Source organism: Musa acuminata, chromosome BXJ1-1 (assembly GCF_036884655.1).
Source record: "Musa acuminata AAA Group cultivar baxijiao chromosome BXJ1-1, Cavendish_Baxijiao_AAA, whole genome shotgun sequence".
NCBI lineage: Eukaryota > Viridiplantae > Streptophyta > Magnoliopsida > Zingiberales > Musaceae > Musa > Musa acuminata.
The window spans coordinates 12072942-12096905 of record NC_088327.1 but is presented as its reverse complement, the minus strand read 5'-3'; the positions used below and the strand labels follow the sequence as shown (position 1 = coordinate 12096905).

At 37.4% G+C, this 23964-nt stretch overlaps 1 protein-coding gene across 1 annotated transcript; it reads right to left on the bottom strand.

Annotated features, from left to right (window-relative positions):
* Nucleotides 1-210: 210 nt before the first annotated feature.
* On the bottom strand, nucleotides 211-23632 carry LOC135673951 (phosphatidylinositol 4-kinase alpha 1-like). The gene is made up of 26 exons (XM_065183349.1): nucleotides 22384-23632; nucleotides 21642-21983; nucleotides 21379-21540; nucleotides 20807-20977; nucleotides 20479-20637; nucleotides 20257-20384; nucleotides 19651-19957; nucleotides 19031-19199; nucleotides 18624-18841; nucleotides 15876-16034; nucleotides 15599-15781; nucleotides 12243-12773; nucleotides 11782-12141; nucleotides 8461-8675; nucleotides 7575-7758; nucleotides 7340-7476; nucleotides 7097-7247; nucleotides 6576-6842; nucleotides 6320-6397; nucleotides 6089-6136; nucleotides 5024-5196; nucleotides 4734-4929; nucleotides 2976-3116; nucleotides 1754-1962; nucleotides 1519-1680; nucleotides 211-765 (listed from the first exon to the last, which is right to left on the bottom strand). Exons 1-26 carry the CDS (start codon nucleotides 23350-23352, stop codon nucleotides 507-509), a joined length of 6078 nt encoding a protein of 2025 aa, XP_065039421.1. The 5' UTR covers nucleotides 23353-23632; the 3' UTR covers nucleotides 211-506.
* Between the last annotated feature and the right edge of the window lie 332 nt (nucleotides 23633-23964).

Sequence of the window (23964 nt, the reverse complement as noted above, 5' to 3'; positions counted from 1 at the left end):
TTGTAACAAATTTCACTGCAGCTTAAGAAGTTGAGACTGATAAGATAACAAAATTCACATTAATTGAGACTATTAGTAACAAAATTCCATTCCTACGGTCAACATAGAAAACCCCTTTAATCGAGGACCACTGAAACAATGAAAACTATTGTTACTGTGAAGGCATTCTCTTTATGTAATGATAATGTGAGATATTGTGAAGCCACAACATTTGCAAGGACAAACCAGAATTCTTTTCTTGCACTATTGTCTTCATGATCCTTATGACATAAATATGTTACAATGTTCTTCCTCTGACTTCAGCAAGTTACACTGCCTCGCAAGCACAAAAATAAGCACTCATTGATACCTCGACACCCACCTGAACAGACCATGACATGAATTTCACGAATGCTTGCAGCCTCAAGAAACCATGAATTTTCCCGACTGGTTTATGCTACTCTTACGTTACTAACAAGAAAACTGACCTGTGGAACATTACAATGCATGCATGGTATTGGTTGGATCTACTTTTCAATTCCTTGCTGCAAATACTGAATCAAGTCATAGCCTGCAGTGGTCCACTTGTTGTAGGCATCGTTGCATGTCCTTATCATGAAGTTTGCAGCTTCGCGCTCACTCATCTCGGGGTGAAATCTCTTCCTCAGGTTTCCTATGGGGTCTCCCCTGCTGAAGCATGGTAGACCACTGTCTACCATCAAAAGTACAGTCGTAACAATTCCATGCATATGCCGCCGTGCTGCAAGGTATCCTTTCACACACAAGCTGAAATAATAAAAAATGACATAAATACTCGAACCTGAAATTTAGCAACTTCTGGCTAACGTAAAGAAGATATAGGAAATGTCTTGGTGGTATCGTTGCTAAAAACATGGTAGAAGATGCAACAAGGAAATTAGCACTTCTGTGTCTGTTAAAAATTGATCATTGGTCATGTGATTCTGCATGACTTCTGATACTCACTGATGGTGTCACGTTTGTACTTCTTATTGATACAAAGATATTAAATTTCAACAAACCGTGACTGGAAAAGCAATTAGTGAGTTGAAGGTAAACCTTTGATTTTACAACAGTTGACAACTTAAACTGTTTAGATGAAATCTAGCATGCATGACAACATAACTAATGGGAAGCATCCTCGACATGATCTACAAACTATGCCACCATAGTTAGCTTGACTCGACCTTCATGAATATGAGACTGTATAGCCAATGTTAGATTATACAGGTAGCAGGGTGAAGAGCATCTTAATGCGAGAAAGAAGCATTCGCATGATACAGAAATGCAACAGTAGCACTTCATGTGATTGGCTTAATGCTATCAAAATGGGACAACGTACAGAAGGTGCCATATAGAGAGAGATATGAAATATGATTTACTGAATTTAATATGCTTTCATTTGTGATGACAAAGTCAGGGTGCATAGATCTCAAGTGCAAACTGAGTTTTTTCAAGTCACCGACTATCTAAAATGTCTATGCAGATATGGATTGCATGTAAGCAATTTATGCAAATTACCTGACAAACTGGCTCCAGGTATCACTCTTCATTGACCCAGAAGGGTCAAGCAGTTGAGTCATCTCGTGACTCAGTTTGAACTGAGCACTTTCGAATCTCATATTGTTACCTGGCGACGTTTCTAATATAAACCCAAAATCTATGTGAACAAGCCTTCCCTTGCTGTAAATTACAATAAGTTACACTATCAGTACTTGCAATTACTCGTGGAAGAATTAATTATTAAAGAGCATACTTGTCAAAGAGAAGATTGCCATTATGTCGATCCTTTGGTTGAAGTAGGAGGCTGGCAACAGCATAGCCAGCACTGCTGATCATAAACATTTCACGTGCAGCCTCAAAAGTGGGAGAACCTACAGGTCCATAATCTTGTTGAAAAATCTCATATAAACCACCGTCAGTAGTCTCCCCCATTTGGTTTCTACTCCGTGTATTAGGAACAACCTGCATGATTTTTTGAAAAACTAAATTTTTAAGAGATATCTAATATGGAGTGTGCCCTTGATATAAAATACTTGAAACAGCTTTGTAAGATGGTGTCAATTATCTTTGCAAACAAAATCATCTGATCAAACAATTCATATGACAGGATAGACGGCAAATTCTGAAGAAACAGGAGACTCTTATGGCACAGCAACAGCATAGTTCAATGTTTTAAACATATTTCATCATAGCAAAAGCACTAAGTTGTGCTGCTTAATCAAGATACCAAACTACTAAAATTGAAGCTTTAACCATGTGCAACAGATATCAGAACCCTAAATATAGTTCCTGGATTCCGCATATATTTTCATTAAGCTGATCCAATGTTTAGAAGATGGCAGCACATTCAACCTCAGGTCCTCCTACAGTATATCACCATCTGCTTCTATACTACTATTACAACTGGCCTAAATTAGTTGGAAGCAAACATATAGGAACTACAAAGATCAAACTGACCAAACCATGACTCCTTGCAATAATATGTTACTGAGAATTAAAAAGTTCCAAGGAGAACATGAAAACTGAAGGAATAGCACAATCATCAAACAAATAGCTTTGAGGTAGGCAGTACTGCCTAGGAGCTTCAGCCCACCACCTTAGATGCTACATCTTCCAATATATTTTTGGCCAAACTGCATCCAAGCATCTTGATCAGTGCCTAAGTGGCCATCTAGTAACATAATGTTGCATTTCGCTTGGATGACAAAACAGTCTCAAGGTGTGATAATATATCAATCTGAATGTCATAGGAATTCAGGTGACACTGATCATTAAAGCTTAATCCTACATCACTTGAGTTGAAATCTTGAGGTTTGGTAATGTAATCCTACATGTTGTAAACAGGGAATATAATCTGAAAAGTAGAATCATGAGCCATAAAAATTCTATGAACCCATAATTGAAACAAAGATCAAAATGGAGATGTATTTGCACTTGGCACATATAGATATACCAACTATAAATGGAAATCCTACCTCAATTATGCCCCTCTCATAATCAGTTGGCAGAACACCATAAGGAAACAGATACAGGTTTAACCCAACTGCTTCAAATACATCCCTAAGCAAAGAAATCACTTGAAGCGCAAGAACATCTTGTCGGCAATCATCTCCAACCTACAATATTAGGAAATGCTGTAAGCAATCAGCACTTGGTAGTATACAATATACTATATTGTGCTATTAATAGCAAAATAAAAGAAATGCAATGGGAGGATTTTAGCTAAGCCAATACTAAGTTTCAAAAGTACTAAAATGAGCTTAAATACATAATCTCCCGCAAAGTGTTGACTCGTGGCACTGGCAACAAGAAGCCACAATGTCCCAACTACATGGATTATTTCCCACTATTGAGTTCTGGTTAGGGCAGCATCACCAATCAAAATCATTCTAGCATAAGGGAGAAACAATAATATCCAGCACACTACATGTCAGTTGAGGTTTTGTCATCTGGCACAGGCTTTGTGACAGGACAATGGAGTGTCTGCGTGCCCTCAGCACAGCACAGACCTGTTTGAATCCTGTGCCAAAGCATACTGTCCAGCGTGGATTGCCATGGACTGTCACAAAAAGCACACAAACCATGACCTCTCTAACCAAACTTCAGATCATAGATTATTATACCAACAAAGGCCTTAATTGCCCAAATTTAGCAACTGCAGTTTGATGACACATCAGTAAGAATATATGAGATGCAAATTAATAAAACAAAAGCATAACTACAAAATGCAACCAAAGAACAAAAAGAATTTAACTGACTCCAAGTACTTCATTTATGAACACAGATGAACATACATAGCATAGCAGCTGCATTCATGAGGTAGAGAACTTCAATGATAGATGTCACACTGAAATAGACATTTGGAAAACTATGCATTTCAAAATTAGAACTTCCTATTTACAGAGAAGTGGATTTTTTGTAACCCAAAATCATCACAAGATAGATGTTATTGCTTGATGATGGATGTGTGATATTTTAGCATGAACGTAGTTACACATACAAATGTAATAATCTAGTATTCAAGAGAACAGATTGGTTAAAGAAACTAGTAAAACTTAAATATCAAACAAAGACATGTAAAGATGCACATATACAGCATAGCCAGCCAAAAAAGATAACTCTTAAGGAATAAATCAAAGTGCACAAAGCAAATAACAGATTGTAAGGTAGAGTAAGATTAGAGACAAGATCTTTAACTTTACAATTTTTTTAGCACTTAAAACATGTCTTTGAAAATATGCCACACTTAGTTTCAGTTCTTGATTTATATTTTATAGGCCAATATAACAAGGTTTTCTTATGCAACATTGCCACAAAAAAAAATATAGTGCCAAAGTTCCACCTGATGAAGTCCTAAACCATTTCTGGTATACTGACTTCTTAATCTAGAGGCACATAAAAAATAAATGTCATGAGAGAAATCTGGAACCCTACAAAAAATAATGGCTACAGTAGTTGCTGTAATCTAATTCAATCTCAAGCTCCAACAGGAATTGATCACAAAGAGGCCAGCATACATGAAGTACAGAAAGAAAATTCAGTATCGAGGTTCTGCCAAGCTAACCTCATGATCAAATTTAAGATCTAAATTAACTTTATTAGTCTTGAATGTGCATATTAAACTAAAACATGATTAGAGTTAAGCAATGCATCTACAGTGAGGAACTTTAACTCTAAATCCAAATGGGTTCCTCTGACTGACAAACAAGAAATAAGTTATGGCAGTAACTTACCTTAAAAATACAGGCCTGTGGCATTACATCATTAGGATCCCCATCTTTATCAACAACATTAAATGTAATCATTATAGGAACTTTTGCTGCTGATTGAAGGGGAATCCCACTATCCAACTGAATGCCCCGAACAATTTTATTTGGAGCAGTAGGTAAATAGAGATCATCACCATCAATACTAATTTTCTCCAGCTCTCTGAAATAAATACAAATGTAACCCGCTTACATGGTATTAAACTGAAACCACATTGGCATAAAAAATGATAAATACAATGCTATATAAGTGATACCTTCTGATACCAGCTCTGCGTTCCTCCTTTGGTAGTGGAAAGAGAACACCAGAAATAGATGTGACTTTGTCAAAAAAGTCAAACTCTCTCCGAAACATGTCAAGGGCCTCAGAGGTGAAACCATCAATAATTTTCTGTCTGACGACAGGAAGTATTGCTTGAAAGGAATTACTCTATACGGGATCACAAGAAAAGAACCATGTAAACATACAAACTAAATATATGTAATTTACAAATCATTCTAATAAGGATTTACTCTATATAGGATCACAAGTTTATGACAGCATAAACTTTTAGCAAAATAGAATGTTGAATCCAATCTTCACTTTAAAGTCCTGTCAACATGCTTTGACCCAGTATTTAAAAAAAAACAAACAAACAATAACAAATTTACATAAAGAAAAGACATTGTTAATTTGCAATGCATCCAATGTTAGAAAACTGTGGGCTCGGTGAAAACAGGCTCAAATATGACACAAGCCAAAATTTCAAAAAGCAACAGATGTCTGTGTCAGGTGAGCTCAAGTATGAGTGATGGTTGACATCTGTGTCCAGGAGAAATGACGGCCTTCATTACATACATTGAGCCTTGAGGTGTAAGGACTTCAACTAAAAAGCAAGACTTTAACTATCAAGTGCACCACCCACGGGACCAGAATGTAGACCAAGTGATCTCATCAAGTCATTTTTCTTTTAATTTTCTAATATGTTCTGTTTACAATTCTTTTTGGCCTTCTCCAGTAAATTTCGTCAAAGTGGCCAGTTCATCCTGAATTTTTATTCTATTCTTCAATCTTATGGATCATTTTATTTGTTGGCATTTACTGAAACAAACCTTCCTAAGAAATTGTGTTATTGCATGAGAAGTACCTGAGAGATCTCATAATATATACGTGACATCTCAATCTTGCTTCATCTTTATAATTCAGTATGTATATAATGGATAAAATGTTTTTTTACTAGCTAAGTAGGTTAGCAATCTACCACAATCCTTTTGGAAAGTATAAAAAATCACTTGCTTTCTGCTTTATAGAATGCAGCCAAGGTCATGGAAAGATAACCTACCTTGACCACATCAACATCTTTTCCAGATTCTTGCGAACATGACTCACCCTGTCATTTGAAATTTGGAGAGCTGACATCAGAGAAAGACTTAATGAAACCCACAATATGATTTTGTAAAGAACAAAAAATTGAGCTAATTGTTTGAGGAAACCACAATTAGCTAGGCACAGATCAGTGTATAAAAAAACATAACAACAAAAATGGTTGCAAAATTAAGGTTAGAGGCAACACCTGAAGATGCCATATCAAGATATGAGCAAATATGTTACTTCTTTGAGTAGCTCGAAGCAAATAGCTTTCAACTAACCTCTGCAGAATTCAAGAGAATAACGTTAGTATAGAAACAAACAAATGGGGGATGAACGCACATAATAAAAACATAGGCAGACCTGTATTCTTGAACTACAAGGTGACTATTTATGACATAAAATTCATGCCAAAACAAAAGGGAGCCAGAGCAGAAATACTTTGCATGTAGGACACCCACCCCTTCATCATATCGTAGAGCTTGTACCAGCTGTGGCATGAAAAATGTCACACGTTCCGGTGGATAGGACTCTAGAACTCTCATGGCATAAGCCATCACACGTGGATGGCCCTTATATGGAGGACTGAAAAATTCAAGAGCCTGAGTGATGGAACAAGAAGCCCAATGTGGTAATTGCTGCAGCAATACTGAGTTCTCTTCGATTGCCTTTGGAGTGACAAAAAATGGTAATGCTTCAGGTATAGTACGAATCTCTGATATGTGCACCTGTGAAGAAAAGACAGAGCAAAAGCCAGGAGAAATCAGATCAACTATATTAAGAAATTAGGAAGCAAAAGAAGTGATGGTTTGATCTGCAAGTACAACTCTTAGAAGAGTCGGTATAAGGAAACAGGGACAAATGGTATAATCACAAAAGGACAAAATATAGGAACAAATTTTCTCTATCAGCTATGTAGTAACTACAAGAGAAAAAGAAAGGAATATAATCAATCAAAAATTTGGGCATACAGAAAACATACTTGTACCAACTGAGTTACTTCAGACATCACATGTGAATTTGTAGGGAACCTCAATGTCAAGGAGAAAGCAATGCGGGGATCCACAGAAAATGCAGTTCTTACATGCTCAATCCATTTATCTGAGCCAATTTTAGGACGAGATATGTTGTCTCTGTAGAAGCATTAGAAAAGATTTAAATTTTTAGTGTAACATTTGCTGCAGCACTAATGTATAAAGCAAAAGCACATTTTACTGAGCAATACTTCATATTTAAGGGTTGCGCCCAGACTTCAAGCCTGTCACATTCATGCTGGCAAAGCATAAGAAGCAACTGTTTGCGCTTTTCTCGCCCAGTAGCATAGTTATCCATATGTCCCCATACAGGATGGGATAGTTCCGTCTGTAAATCATGCAGAGGAGACAATTAGACAAGAGAATAGGGTCTACTACGTTACAGCATTAAACTTTACAAGTTTGAATGCTTGAAATCAAACATACCATATTCAACAATTCATTCTCACGTCCTCGTCCTTTCAATGATGAATCAGTTGGAATGCTATCCACGCATTCGTTCAAAAGATGATGGACAAATAATGAAACAGATTGGGCTTCACTTTGAGCAAAACTCTTACTATTCGTTTCATACCACTCAGGCCCATAAGCAAACCAGCTCAAGGATGCACTGGAATACACAAAATAATGTCACCTGATTGCACCACACAGAACACATAACAAAATGGGTATAGCCAGATATGATAATTTCTCTTCATGCTCAATAAATTAAGTAATCTTGCTTGTGCATATTCATGATAAAAGAAAATAAGGAGGGATGATCATTACTCTTTCCATCACATAAGAACATCTTAATGTATAAAATATAGATAACTTTTCATATAATCATAAAGATAGAGCCATAGAGGTGACAACGTGTTAAGCATCAAGATGTGCTGTCTCTAACAAGCATGATATCCCATGCTGGGTGGGTCTCAATCAAAGCAAACCAGAATCCTGCATTGGTACCAAAACTGCAAGTAATTGGCCAGACAGCCCTTTGAGCGAGAAATGGGCTCATCCAGCACCAAGGCCTCCTTGAGGAGGGCAACAAGGAATGTTCTTCAATATGTAGAGTATAAGCTATAAAGTTTGCATCATCTTTATTTTCTTAGGATTAAAATAAAACAACTGTTCCTCACAAATATAATTTCTTTAGTTTCTTGTACAATTTTCATGAGTCTAATCCTTTACTTACACAGTGCAAACTATAACTACAAGAGAAGTATACTGAAAAAGAACAACCAATTAACATTTTAGCAAACTGTTGGCCATCAGTATAAAAGGTTAATACAGAACTAATGTAAATGATGCTAGGATCAATGCTACTAACCGGAAAACCCTATCCTCCAACAATTGAAGGCCCATCTTGGAATTCTGCAAATTTTTCTGTGACTGGCATGAGCAGAACTTCAATCCAAGAAGCATTGCTGTGAAGAAGGTGCCAGCAGCAGCAGGATGGTGAGAAAAATGTGAAGGAGATTTCATTGTCCCTTGCAACATTCGGCCTAGAAGCAGAAGTTGCTCCATACTGTCATGTCGAACAACCTAGCAACAACAAAATCAGTGCAACATATCTGAGATTTGTGGATGCTGCATATAAAGAATATCAAATAAATAAGTGAAGCCATGTTTTGTTATGCAAAAGTATATACCAACGACAAGAAAGTCTCTGGCAATATGACAAAACATGCTTTGTGATGCTCCATTAAAGTATTAATTTAAATTTTAAAGTGTCAGACACATTGCAAACGATATGGTTTCTTGGTTATAAGCTGAAGAACACAAAACTTTCAGTCATCATGGAGAGCAAGGTGGCTAGGTAATGGTCAAGCAAATATAATAATAGACTCAACTACAACAAAATAGAAAAACAGGAAAACGAGAACACAAATAGGAACTGATATATTCAAAGATATACCCAGAACCGCAGGGGATACATTTCATGAGTGTATTGCACCGAGCAAAGCTATTGATAATTCATCAGCAAGTTAACTTCATTCTACAAACATCTGGAGAAAAGTTTACCTGAAAGCTACTACAACCATGATACATAATGAAGACCAAGGATTTAAATAATGGATTGATACCAGTTTTACAATCCAGTAGATGCCAGTATATTGAGCCCAGGATTATCGAATAAATAAAATTTTAAAATGAATTGTATTGCATAGATATCAGGCTAAACATGTCGTCACCGGCACTAGGTCGAACCAGTAGATATCAATCAGTATGTACCAATCTGATTGGTATTTAAATCCTTGATGACGACCCAAGATCAAAGGATAAGCTTGATTAGTCATAATAAAAAGGACATCATGTATACATGCAGAAGAAGACTATATGATAGTAAGATTGGAGCAATAGACATTGACATTTTAGGGTGGCTTACATAGAGCATAAGGAACTTTCCTTTTGGGTTATTGATTAAATTTAGATAGTCCTTTCACTATCAAATTCCAACTATCCATTTGAAATCAAGTCACTTCAATTTAGTTCATCAAGAAAAAAATTGAAGGATGTAAATAAATTTGTTTGTGGGACTCTTGGAACAACTAGAATTGTCTAACTTATTTGTTCATGGGTGAATTTGGAATGACTAGAGTTATATAAGCAGTAATACTAAATATTTGCACAAAACATCAATGGAACTCCAACTGTTGCTCATAAACTTTAGGAGTGTAGCCTCTCAATCTAACCAAAATTGGAAGAACTCCAAGACATGATTTTCCTTTTAGCCAAACTAGAATCCATTATGTTAACATTCCACTTGGTTTATAAAAATAAAACACCATTCTCATGACTCTGTTGCCAGGAGACTCAGGCCTACGAAGTTCTAGTAATGTTAAACATTAATAACAAATAAACAGAATTTATATCACCTAATGCAAAGTTGTTTATGATGCATGAACATATAAATATATTTCTTGTTTAAAAAAATATATTATTAGTTCATGGGGTATTTTGCAATGTCATAATCTGCCAAATAGTAGCATCTTCTATTATGCTACATTAATTACCAATATTGCCCAAAAGAAGAAAAGAAAGGGAGCCAAAGAAAAAAGGAGATTAATCTTGGTCTTTGTTAGAGAATCTAAGGAAAAGAAGGAAATACATCTTGGGCTCAGTTGAAGATTTCATCCCTATGGACAAAGAATTAACAAAAATGGAGGGAGGCCCATAAATCAATTTTGCCAAGGAAGATTAGTTGTCAACACACAAACACACACACACACACACACACACACACACACACAAACACACACACACACATATAGGAAGTAGATTATCCATTTGTCATGATGTAATTGTATACTTTTCTTATTTTTGTATTTTTCTTTCCTGTTGTATTTGTTGGGTTTATAGAAAGAGGGAAAAGGATTGAAACAAAAGATCAAAGACATAGAATGAACAAAAAAAAAATTCCCACAACATATGCAAGTGGTATGAGACTATGTTTCTTTCCTTGATGGTGCGATACTGCGATTCTATCATCCTTGTGAGAATCACTTCTTGAAACATAAGGAGGTTAATAATTTTCCTTTTTTATATCATCTTTCTCAATTATCATCTTTCCTTTTCCCTATTCCCTTACTCTTTCTCATTTGTCATGAACATGGTATCAAAGCTCGTCGTACATTAGATTTGGTATCAGAATCAAGTAGTCCTATGCCAAGTTATATCAGAATTGTTCATTTAACCAAGATGTTTTATAGTCATATGTCAAATTATATCAGAACTGTTGATTTAACCAACATGTTTATAATTAAGGTTGATCAAAATTTCATCCAATTGAAGTCAATGAGTTCCTATTCAATAAAAGTACATGATACACGACCATTTTTATTTTTTTTTGTTTGAATAAATTTTATTTGTTCAAGGGCTGCTTTTGCTGTGTAAAGTTGCCAAATGGCAAATTACTTACCAAAATTGTTTAAGAGAACAAAACAAACATAAAAAAGGAAGAACATTAATCTTAGGCTTCAATTAAGATTCCCAGTAAAAAGAAAGAAAACATATCTTGAGCTTGCTTTGAATATTTCAAGGGTGTATTAAAGATTTCTTCCTTTAAAGAAGTTTCATCATTATTGAAGAGACAAAGAAGGAAATCTACTGATCAAGTAGTTTCAAAGAATGTTCATAAGAAAATAAGAATATATCTTTCCAAAGAAGAGAACTGATGATTGATTTACCTTAATATGTACTTGGGAGTCTCTAATAAGATGGAAAGAGATAATAACTAAAGATCATAGAATGATTGAATAAATATAAGTTTTTTCACATTATGTACGAGTGTTGTAAGACCATGTTTCTTGTCTCAATTATATGATTTCATCATCTATGTATGAGACAAATGGAGATGTGAAGTCTTTATCCCTAGGAAGTACTTCTTGAGACAGAGAGTCTAGTAGTTAGTTTTTTTCTATTATCATTCACAATCTTTATCTTTTCCCTCATCTATTCTTAAATAAAATAATACTCTCTCTGCTTGTCACGAACTTGTCCGACATCAAGTTTGGCATCAGAGCTAAGTTGTCCTACATCAGTCTCAGAATCAAAACTAAATATCCACATGTGAGCATTCTATTAACTACACTATCATAGAGGATGCTACAGGAGAGAACTGACGAATAGCCACAAACTCAATCCTAACCTCAAAACGGTCAATGAAGAAACCAAGCCAGAGCCTATGCGCAATTAGCCCTTCTACAGGATCTTTTTCTTCTGGTGCTTCAGGCTCACCAGGAACAAGATGCGGCCTCAATTTTGCAGCAGGACCAGAATTTCTCATCTCTGATGCAAACAATCCACGTTTTGTATCTATTGTCCACAGCCAGGCATCAACGAGCTCTGCGAGGACAAGAGATCCCAGCGAAGGTGCAGCAGAAACCAGCCATGTCCAGATAAATATTCCAGTCTCCATCGCATCTGGTGTAGAGATGTAAGCAGGACACCAGCAAAGAAGCCGTAATAGTTGTGAAAATCCTTCCATGTTCAATTTAGACTCAGCATCCTGATCATCATCTCAATCAATAACAATAAGTGCCAGAGACAGTGTAATGACAAAACACAGGATTAGCAAAAAGAACTTCAAAATGAAATTCAAAGGTTTACCAAGTATGACAGAAGTAATGCAGTTGCCTGAGAGCATGTTTCACGAAATAATGTCTTATCCATCACTAATCCTTTCTCAGCAGTACCAACAAATTGCTGAAGCAGATGAACAAACTTCGAAAGAAGAATTTCGCTGAATGATTCCTTTTTAAGATTTAATTGCGGAGAGGGTAACCCTACATTCATGGGTTGACCAAGACCAAGTCCCAGACTTCCTGGAGACATGCCCATCTGAAAACCCCCAATACTCTCATATAGCCTTTTCATACCAGCAATCTCCCCAGCATGGTTGCACTTAACTGTCGCACTCACAACAGCAGTTGAAAGAACTTCCAGAATAAAACCATCCGATACTTCCTTTTTGGCTCCTGATGCTGCTGCTGCAGAATATATAACCGCTGGAGTATTTGCCGTCCTAATGCCAGTCCAAGAATCGTTCTTCCCTGTACAGATACGTATTTCAGACAAAAGGGAAACCACATCTGATGCATGTTGTGTCCTCTGCAAAGCATTCGGCTTGCATAGGTTTTCCTGGCATTGTAATGTCAAACATCAGAATGTGTAACCGAACACTATATAAGAGTTCTTATGGAGAAACTAGATTCAAAAAGCATAACAACTCTAGTGTGCCAAAGAAATTTCTCATTATAATTTGTGTGATATGCAAACCTTAATGTCAATTAAATGTCTCATTATATGTATATGTGTATTAGTAACTTAAGAAGAGCATAGTGACACCTCTCCTGCATTCTGGTCCAAAAATGTTTCACAAATAAAAAGTATTCAATGTGATGCAATTGTTGTGATGCGCCAAGGAACTATATAAGCTTAATCATCCAATCAGCACAGAGAAAAGTTCCATTTGGAGCATCAAATTTTGTCTTTTGTTATGGCAGACCAATTATGTTGCCTAAGAGGTTTCAAACAGACGTCTAACTAGCATTGTACAATGGGAAACCAAAGCTGATTTAGTTTAGGGCTATTCTATCAGAAGATGAATGGAGATAGGTCAGATCATTGCTAAATGGTTCTAATGAAATTTGACTTTCCAATTGAGGCTATCACCAATGTCATTTCATGCAAGAACTCTGCTCAATACTATGAAAAGCATCTATGGACTGACAAACCCTTCATGCTTAACTAATCCGCCCATAATAGACATCGTGTATTCTTTCATTTATTAAGTCTAAGCATGGGAGAATCCAAACCAACCCAAATAATACAAATTCATCCAATCTACCTGTCTAGAATCATCATCAGCATGTTGATAACCTTAATTACCACAATATTGAATTTTCAATGGCATAAATTCAGTAAAATATTTCATAAATCAGCAAATGAGAAGGAAGAAGAAAAAAAAGTGAGAATAGAGATGAAAGAGAAGAAGATTAGGCCAAGCAACTTTGTTTTTTTTTTTTCTTTCATCACAAGAACATTCATAAGCCTCTTTTTCTCAGGCAAGGACCCTTCAATATAGAAGACACTGAGGAAAAAGTATTTGAGTCCAGAAAAGGAAACAGGGTGGTGAAACAAGGCTTTCAAAATAACCTAGCTGTCAACTGTTTCATTGCATTTTTATTGTGATCCCATCCCTACAAAAGTGACAAATTTGGTCGAGACTAGATGTCCAGCACAAGAATAAATCAAACTACAACTAAACTTGTATACAACAAATAACAACAATGAGGCCATAAAATCCCAACTTCGATAAAAGTAAACTTGGATGCCTCGAGAATAATATATCCTATATAATGTAAGTAAAGAAATTTGCGTCTCCATGGCCCAGCATATGTATATACTGGCATCAAACTGCCAATATATGCAGGTTCCTCTTTGTTAGAAATCAGAGTATATATTTTGAATCTTTACACCTTCCAATTAAATGTAGTAATAAAAATCTTGGATATAATAATGAGCCAAAAAAATTGTTAATGTATCAGCCACATACTGGTGGACCTAGTTGAAAGCATCCGTAGATTATGTTAAGCATCTATACATTGAAGTTTGGACCAACAAAGTCAGCCATACCAACATGAATTCTGATACAACCTAATATGATGTATAGAAAGATCAGACCACGCTAGCACATGTGTGGTAAGACATTTAACGGACACCTAACCAAGGACTAAATCTCAAGTCTGTACCAATACTGATTGGTGGTCGGACATGTATGATATTGAAATTACATATACTGGTTGTTGGTATGAAGTAGTACTGGTTGCCATCAGCCGGAAGAAGCAAAGAGAGAGAGAAGAGGAGGTCAGGTAATCATATCATGACCCATCGGGTTAGAATAACTATCCCATTCCCTTAATGGACGTGAACCACTAGCCCAAAATGTTTTAGTTCAAGTTAACACCTCATAAACCAGTCCAATGTTCCTGCAACATTTGATATAGGTATAAATCAGGATATTACCATCTCTCTCATTTAAGACTTGATGTCCTCATCAAAAACCCTAGTGTAGTGCATGTGAGTCTCCGCCTATTGGTGGTGGCTCCACGCAATGTCCTCACGCCTCATCCACAAGTATTATTTGTCACAACCCAACCGATGGGATAATTTGACCAGTCTTAACCATAGATATAAAATATTTAAATCCAAGTTAATAGTAGAAGACTCGTCTATCTCTATGTGTGAACTCAACTTCTCTCTCATATTTAATGTGGAACAAAACCAAAGAATTACACATCAGGCGATGAACGAGAGGCCACGACGAGGCAACAAGAAACGATGGAGTGAAGCAAGAGGAGGTGGAGAGACGGCAACTTGGTATGAAGAAATATAGAAATATAAGAAAAGAAGTAAAAAAAATGGAGTTGATGGTGGATACCAGTAACAATTAGCTTACTATCATCCAATAAGCCCGATGTGGTACAAAGGAAGAGAAGACACCGATAATGCGGCAGGGTGGAGGCAAAAGTGAATGCAATGGGGAGGAGGGGAAAAATAAAGGAAGAAAAAAAAGAGAGTAGAGAAATCAAGAAAAGACAAAGAAGAAAGAAGAAATTTAAAAAAATGATACAGAGAATTGTTAAAAAGCAAAACATGGTCTAGTAAACCTGGTAAAGTGATTTTACAGCACAGTAAAGCCCATATTGAACCAATCATAAGAAATTATGTAGCCCTCATCTTGGCTGATTGTCAAACCAGTAAATACCATATCGACTGTACCATCAAATGTTCGAATGGTATTTAAAACTTGGTTATTAGTCTACAAAAACATAAATCTCATCATAAAACTCATAAAGTAGAATTCAACTCTAACTGAAGAAGCTTTTTTTTCAACCACAATTGACATAAATTCATTAAGATCCTAATCATGTAAGTACAGCTTATTTATTCCTTGAGCAAACCTGTAGAAGACCCTGTGTAGTGCATGGAGCATAAGAAAGAGCAGTAGTGATCCATTCTCGAGCAATTTTTTGGTATAAAGAGCGAATTGTGGCAAGCCAAGCAGGATCATGTACTTGAATAGATGGTAATTCATTATGACCTGAAAAAAGAAGTGAATCCAAGCACAAAGAGTTCCATAATACCTGCAGGCAAAACAACCAGTTTTTACAACAAAATAACTGAAAGATCGCAAGAAACGTATGAGAATCATCCAGCCAACATAAAGGGAGAACTAACCTGTGGAAACTTTTCTCTCAGCTGAGTTAACAAATTAACACTAATATCACGGACATGTTCATCCCTTTGTGACAAATTCTTTATGAGATAGCACGCATGAGCAGAAAGAACCGATTCCCTTATTTCAGCTTCTTGTCCTATATCAGATATTTTTTCCTCCTAGATAATCAATAAAGCTAATTACTATATAAGAATTTGCCACAATTCAATCCCAATAAAAAAAACAGTGGTAGCAATTATAATTAATAGAATGCAACAACCAGATGATACACTCGAATTAGATTAAGATATTGTCAGTTGTCACAGGCCCAAAGAGTTGACATGAAAGTTAGCAATTGATTACTCGATTCTTTACAAGATGTCAAGCTTAGAATTCCTTTTATTTATGATATAAGATTTAAGCAGTTGAAAAAATGAACAGCTGGTTATTAATGATCTAAGAAAACCAAATCACATAAAATTGGTGACTAAGGCTTGCCTCACTCTCACCTTCTAGTTGTTAAAGTCTAATAAAATGCCTCTTATTGGTGACAGACATATTAGACTCAGATTATCATCTGGTTGCGTAGCATGATATGGTTATTAATGATATGAGAAAATCAAATCACATAAAATTGGTGATTAAGGCTTGCCTCACTCTCACCATCTAGTTGTCAAAAGTCTAATTAAAATGCCTCTTATTGGTGGCAGACATATTACTCAGATTATCATCTGGTTGCGTAGCTTGGTATCTATTTTTTCTTGTCCTTCAAATTTCTTCTTTAGCTCCTTTCCTCATCCAAAAAACCATGTATATATTTAGTAACAGATTTTTTATCCTTAAGCAGAACCAAGGTATGCAATACCGTACCGTACCGGTGTTTCAAGGTTGGCTCGATATGATACGGTACCGGCGTACCGAGCGGTACATTAGGGCATACCAAACGGTACACCAGGGCTTACCGAGCGATTTCCTCTTACTGTAGCACGGTCTGTCCGGTAGCGGGCGGTCCGCGTACCGGTATGCCGTCGGACCGGTACGTACCACCCGTACCAAACGGTACCATTCGAAATTGCATACCATGAGCAGAACATCTCAAATTTGTGCAGAAATGAAGACTTCTCTCCTGAAATAGCTCTCATGTGCCATTTTTCATCTATAGTAAATGTTCTGGGTTGAGAGTAGTCTTGGTAGACATGTCAAATGAGCACAAGGTAGAGGTGGAAACCAATATTAACTAAGGAGCTAACAGTACAGGCCCAGAGAATAATGATGACAATGCTGAAAAAATATGTAAATAAAGAGTTGGGTAGAGAACTCCCCTATAGTATAGCATTGTTAATGATTGTTGGAAAGATAATCGTGAAATTATAGCAAAGAGGCACCCCAATCATGAAATTATATACATGATCACCTAGATCAGGCAGCAGAAACCTCACCATGCACCAAGACTCGGCCACAGATCACGATATTATAAAGATGTCTTAATTCCATGCTAAAAATATTTTAAATATCCTTCCAATGGCTAAAAATTAATAACCTTCTGCAGCCTATTCCTTGCAAAGAAATCATATTGATGCTTTAACATTTGCCAACACTGAGCCATTTTGATGTCTGCACATACGAGCAACTTAACATTGAAGTGTAACAGTTCAATTATGCATATATGAGAACTTGAATAATCAAGTGTAACAGTTCAAGTAGGCCTATATAAAACTTGTTAATGGTGTATCAGTTTACTTTCTATTTCCTTGATAACCTGATAACCAAAGCTAGCATCTAATTTCACTCATTTCTTGAATAACTTTTTATTTCCTTTCAGCCTTTTTGGTTTGGTGAAAAAACACCATAAATAATACCTAATCCAAAGATTTTTTATTTTATTATCCATAAATATCACCATAAAATAATATTTTGCCTTAACTAATATTTTCAAGAACTTCCACTTTCACTCGATAACAGGTCAAAGTATCAAACAACAATCTTATAAAACCGAATGGGGATTAAATGCAAAACATTCATGCTCTGCACAATTTAAGTGCCTGCATGGTGGAGATCAATCGTTTGCTGTTTTTCTCAACAGTATGAGTTCAAATAAACAAGGATCATCGCAATTATCGCCTACTAGAGAGCAACTTTTTTCTGACCATTTTAAGAAAGAGCATATAAAGATCCTCCTTGACATTAGATGTAAAATTTATCAGAAGAACAGGCAAATAGATAAATAAATGCATCAATAAAATATTTAGCAAACTTAAAAATTTAAGCAGTGTGAATGAATTCAGATGTGTTTATGTACATGTCTAATCTGGCAAAAACAAGACAGTATAATGATTGATATATTGGCACATATACAAAAATAAGTTTAAAAAGATCATATATTAGACAAATGCAAGAGTTAGAACATACATCACAAAAATAACTAAATAAGCATACTTTGACAAAATAACTTGATTTAGAATGTTGTGAAAATGCAATAATACATCAGAAAATGTTTGTTTATAGTCATTCATTTTATTGTTAAAACCTATCCAAAAATGTTTTCTGGGAATCTGGTGTTCATCTTATTGACACATCTGACACAATTCATATGGATGAATAATAGAAACCATATACCACATACAATAAACTAGAGAGATGCCTGGTCAACATCCATAGTTGAGTAACAACCAGAATAAAATAAATGTATGATATAAAAGTTTTCAAGTAAAAAACAAAGCACCATATAAAAAGGAAAGTGCATATTTCAAAAAGCATCAAAAGCTTACCAGCCATGATACTGCTGCTTCAAAAGCCCTATGCACGATTGCAGTCAAGCATTGAAACACGGCAGGCATCAAGTTTGGAGTAAGTAGATACTCAAACACACAACTGAACGCACTTTTTGATGTAGTCGAAGAGGGGTCAGCAGAGAGTAAGCCACCATTACAACTAAACCGTATTATCTCCAAAAAAGCTACTGCAAGAAGATATGTTGCCTTAACACCTGTTGTTCAAATAAAAATTCAAACAATATTAGTATAGATTGTTCTCTTCTCCTAGCTAGATGAATCTACTTTTTACTAAGCCAATCATAGCCAGAACAGCACTTTGAATCAGATCCTACGAGATGCAAAGATTAAAAAAAGAAGTAAAGCAAAATACAACGTCTTTTTAACAAAGATTTCATTTGAACCTGAAATTGTGCTCATTGCTGCTACCTCAACTCGTCCTCCTAATGCAGCAGAAAGGGCAGCTCTCTGAGCAACAGCAGCTTTCTCGTTACCACTGCCACGACGACTTCCAGGGTTGTGAAGTGCATTTAGCTCCAATTCATCTTCAAGCCATTTCACTGAACTAACAACCTATCACAAACATGTCCATTGCCATAATACAGAACCATTATCCATCAAGTAAATATACAAATAACAATTATTAGCATCATTAATTAGCAATCTAGTTAACATAAGATGATTCAGATTTTAAGACTTTTGTCACTGCAAAAAACTAACTCTTGATCCTACAAAAAAACAGTTGCAAACCTTAAAACATGAAAGAGCTGATATGGAAGAAAAGTTATCAATTATACAAGGACAACAAAAAAGGAAGCTTGCAAGCATCACACAAGTTTGTTTCAAAGAGTAAAAGATGGATGTTGCATGTATACTCAAAAAACTTAGCATGTCGTATGTGAAAAAGCAGTATCTGCTTGCAAGAACTGAAAAATGGTTTCATTAAATGTATTTGATATGGTACAACAACTGATGTAAGATGAAGATATTCCGCAGAAGTATTATGATGCTTTTATTAGCTTACCAGAGGTGGTGTTCCTTTTGCAATGCGTCGGACAGCCATAGACCATTCCTCATTCCACATGTATGGCCCAGCCACAGCTTGAAGAGGTATGGTGCTAACACTTCCCACAGTATTTAACGATGTTGATACTGGCTTTGTTTGGATCTGATTTTGTTGAATCGGAGGTGCTAAGCCAAACAAAACAATATAGAACCATAGGTTTCGAAATAGCTTTAATAGAGAAGGCTCAACATTGGCTGCAGGATCAAAGTCAGAGCAGATTTCTGCAATTGCAGGCAGTAATGGCCCTAAGAAATCGGCACCACTCCTACAAAATCAAAAGCATCACACTGAGAATAACAAAAGAGAGAAACATAAAAAGAACTCCTTGAGCTTTAGATAACCAAAACTTCAAATGTTCCACAGGTTGCTATGATACAAGACTGAGCACACAGCTAACAGTGCTTGACATTTTCTGTGTCCTTCATATTGGGCAGCAGGGGCAATGTCCACAATCAGGTGGCTGCCCATACATCAAGCCCCTGAAAAGATTCGTGCATAGGCTTGGCTACCTACATGAAGTGTAACAAAATTGACACAAAGACCTGTCACCCATCAAAACCCTACCTTCCACTTTGTGATTCAGCAGCTAGTCCCACATCAGAGCATAAAGATAATAGCCTATGGCGGTAGTCAGACCTTAGTTTTGCGGCGGTAAGACGAGAAGCAACCAGAAGAAACCCTGCAGGAAGTGTCTAGAATATAGTTGAAGCAGTTAGCAAACAATGACAAATTAGATGTTTGTGAAGTAAAACATAATATGGAGTCCAAAGAAACAACTAAACAGACCTCTACTCGCTCCGTAGTAGCTTCTGAGGGCAGTGTTTTGTTTTCTGTCAATCCAATATTCTTGAGTTTATCCAAATAGCTTCTAGTCATTAAAACTACCGTCTCACGATAGGACTTCTCAAAACCCAAACAAGCTATGCGAGATACGGCATCTAATAGCTGAAATATTTATGAAAATCATTTCAACAAGATTGCCACACTATGGATGACAGCAGTTACATCAGAAGAAATCAAAATGATAAAACTAAAACTACACAAAAGCCTAACAAGACACACAGTTTAACACTAAACACTAGCATATACATTCGTAGGAGACAAGGTTTCATACTCGGAGACGTAATAAACTTGGAGTGGAAGCATCTCCCTCTTCAAGACTCTCAATGAAGAGGGGCAAAATCATGTCTACGATTTCCCACTTATTCGCTGACGAGCTCAAGTCAGCAAGGAGACATATGACATTCAGCTGGACAACAGGAACAGCCTGTTTTTCTTTCCCATCCTGCAACAGAAAATAGTTTATGTAGGGAATCCAACATATATTGTTTTCTGAAGGCAAAACTCAAATGACACTGAAACAAGAAACAAGAAACAAAAGCCACATAGGCGAATAAAGCTCCATTATGGCATAGCAATTAAAACAAACTTTAGCATTAGAAAACAACCTGGTGCACAGCTCTATCATCCATTACAGGAATAAAAAATTTTAATGTTTTATTAATTTCATCTAAAAAGTTAACGAGCTTACAAAATATGAAGTGCAATGTCAATGGCAATCTAATCATTCGAAGTAATCCTCTATAAATAAGCTGGTCCAGTTATATACAAAAACAACTATATTGAACTTCCTAAGGGTTGTTAGAAGCAGAACCACTTTGTCTAGGAAGGAACAGTTTTCCATACCTGCTCCTCATAGTCATTCCTTTCCCGAATGCATGAAGCTAAACCCATGATAAAAGTGTCAACAAGAGCCCTATCTTTGCTCCATCCAAACTCAATTATTTCACAACATAGCTTTGTGACAGTCTCAAACATAGTTCCCTGATTGTTTCCTGACATATCAGCCTGTTCCAAGGAGCAAACACCAAAAGCTAATTATATATGTTCATAACTTGATGTGGGTTAAGAAGAGCAATATCCATATCCAATAAAAGCCAGAAGCAGACCTGAGCACAGGTGGTCAGGACAAGTGGCTTCAGGGGAATGAGCAACACTCTCAACAGCTGGCCCCCACGAGACACGGCTATTTGGCTAATTCCACTGAGTAATGTGCTGAACAGCTCCTCACATTTTTTCAATTTTCGCCATAAAGAGACTATGCAAGCTTCTGCAGCATCCAGGAGTAAGGCAAGTGTTCGACGCAATAGATCTTTGGAAGATTTCCCATCTGAATCTAGAGAGATGAGGCTCTTAATCTGCACTACTATTGCTGCTTGACAACAGGACAACTTTGTATTTATTCTAACTTTCAGCTGTGGACCCTGTTCTCTCCAGTCACGTTTTCGAACCTGGAAGTGGATAATCAAAAAGGAACTTTAGTCATCCTAACCAAACAAAAAGCAGTCGTCCACACATCACAGTCCAGTAATTCAGATCAGAAAAACCATAGACTATTAAATTCTTGCAACATTAGAAATTCACTTTTAATTTTAGGCGAGCTAAGATTCTTGTACTGATTTGGTCAAGTTTAAACATTATTTTAAATTCATGCTGCCCCCCTTTTTTATACAAAACATTTCACTCTAATACTAATTGTGGTCAGGAAAGATGACACAATTCGTTGAAAGTAATTTTAGAACAATACCTGAATAAGCAGCATAAATAAGGACCTTCATGAGTTATAGATGGAAGAGTATAAGAGTGTGTTTATTTTGATTAAAGAAAAAAGGAAAAGAGGTACAAACTAACCTTTAGAAATGCTGGCAAAGACTTGATCTGTTTCGTGGCCACCTTTCTAACCTGCTCTAAATGCTCGGAGTTGATCGCCCCGTTTCTATCCATCATCTGTCCAAATAACCTGAATGCGATCTCCTGCTTCTCTAACCTGTCCACGGTCTCCTCCTCAAACACCACCATGTCCTGCCTCACCACTCCCGGCCCCTCATTGGATATTAATTGATCTGCACCGCTCCCTGCAATGCCACCCGAGCTCCCATTCCCCATAGGAGTCACAGAGGAGACCTCGCTCGCAGCGTCGTCAGCGGTCTCCCGATCTTCATCTTTAGTCTTCCCCTTCGACGGCGTGCTCTGCACTGAGGAGCTCCACGACGACGAGTTCTCGGAGAGTGAGGAAACAGATGTAGCCTCTTCGGCCCCGCGGGAGGCGAATTGGTCGAGGAGGCATCCGACGAGCCGCTCAGACTCAGCGGGACCGATCGGGGGGCAGCTCCTGGAGATGGCGACGAGGAAGGTGCGGGCGATGGCCGGGTCTCCGTCGCCGCCACCGCTGAGGATGGAGACAACGGCAACGACGGTTCCACCAAAGAAGGCGGAGAGGTCGGCGGAGAGGTCGGGTGAGAGGTCGGCAGCCTGGGCTGTGTACCGGAGGAGGTCCGAGAAGAAGAGGGAGATCTGGTCGAAGGAGAAGGCCTGGGGCCAGAAGGAGGGGCGGAAAGCGACGGACGGGGCGACGCGGAGGAAGTCGAGGAGGGGAGCACGGGCAGAGGCGGGGGCGGTGGCGCACCGTGAGAGGAGACGGACGAGGGCGACGAGGGCGTGGAGCTGGGAGCGAGATACGCGAGGAGGGACCGCGGAGGCGCCGCCGGGAGTGGACCGGTTGAGGGAGGGAGGGCAGCGGGAACAGATCCAAGAAAGTTTGTCGGCGAACAGGTCGGGGTTCTGCGCCACGAGGTCGCAGAGCTCCGCGAGGGCTTCCATGGCGAAATGTGGGACGGAAGAGAAGGACCGGGAATCAAACCTCCTCCCCTTCCTTTATATTTGGTGACGGGCGATGAGGAAGCGGAGGTGGAGGAGAAGGCGGAAGGGGGGATCGATCGCCATTCTTAGGATCCCTCCTTTCTCGACAGTGTCCATGGGATGAGAAAACAAGAGGGCTTTTAAAACCCGCTCCGTCATATCCGGTGTTATGGACACGCGTCGCGCTGTGAACGGTAGTAACGGCTTTATTTGCTATGTGACTTCTAGTGGATCCGGACCTGGACTTTTTCTCTCTGTCTCGCTGCGCGTTTACGTTGAAGTCGTTTTGAGAAGGGAGTCGTGGAGAAGAATAAACCAGAGGCGATGAACGGACGTTAAGAACCAAGCTTGCTTGACAAAGGTTTATATAATCATTTAGACTAATTATAAATTACCTTTTTTAATTAGTTATATTTAGCATCTTAATTCATATATTTTAAAAATTATTATTAAAATTTTTATCTTTATAAAAATAAAATATTTGATCTCGTTACTCTAATAAAATTTCTCTCTCTTGATTTTTAATCCTATGAAATTATCTTTTTAATCGTATATAGGAAGCTAAACGTAGAG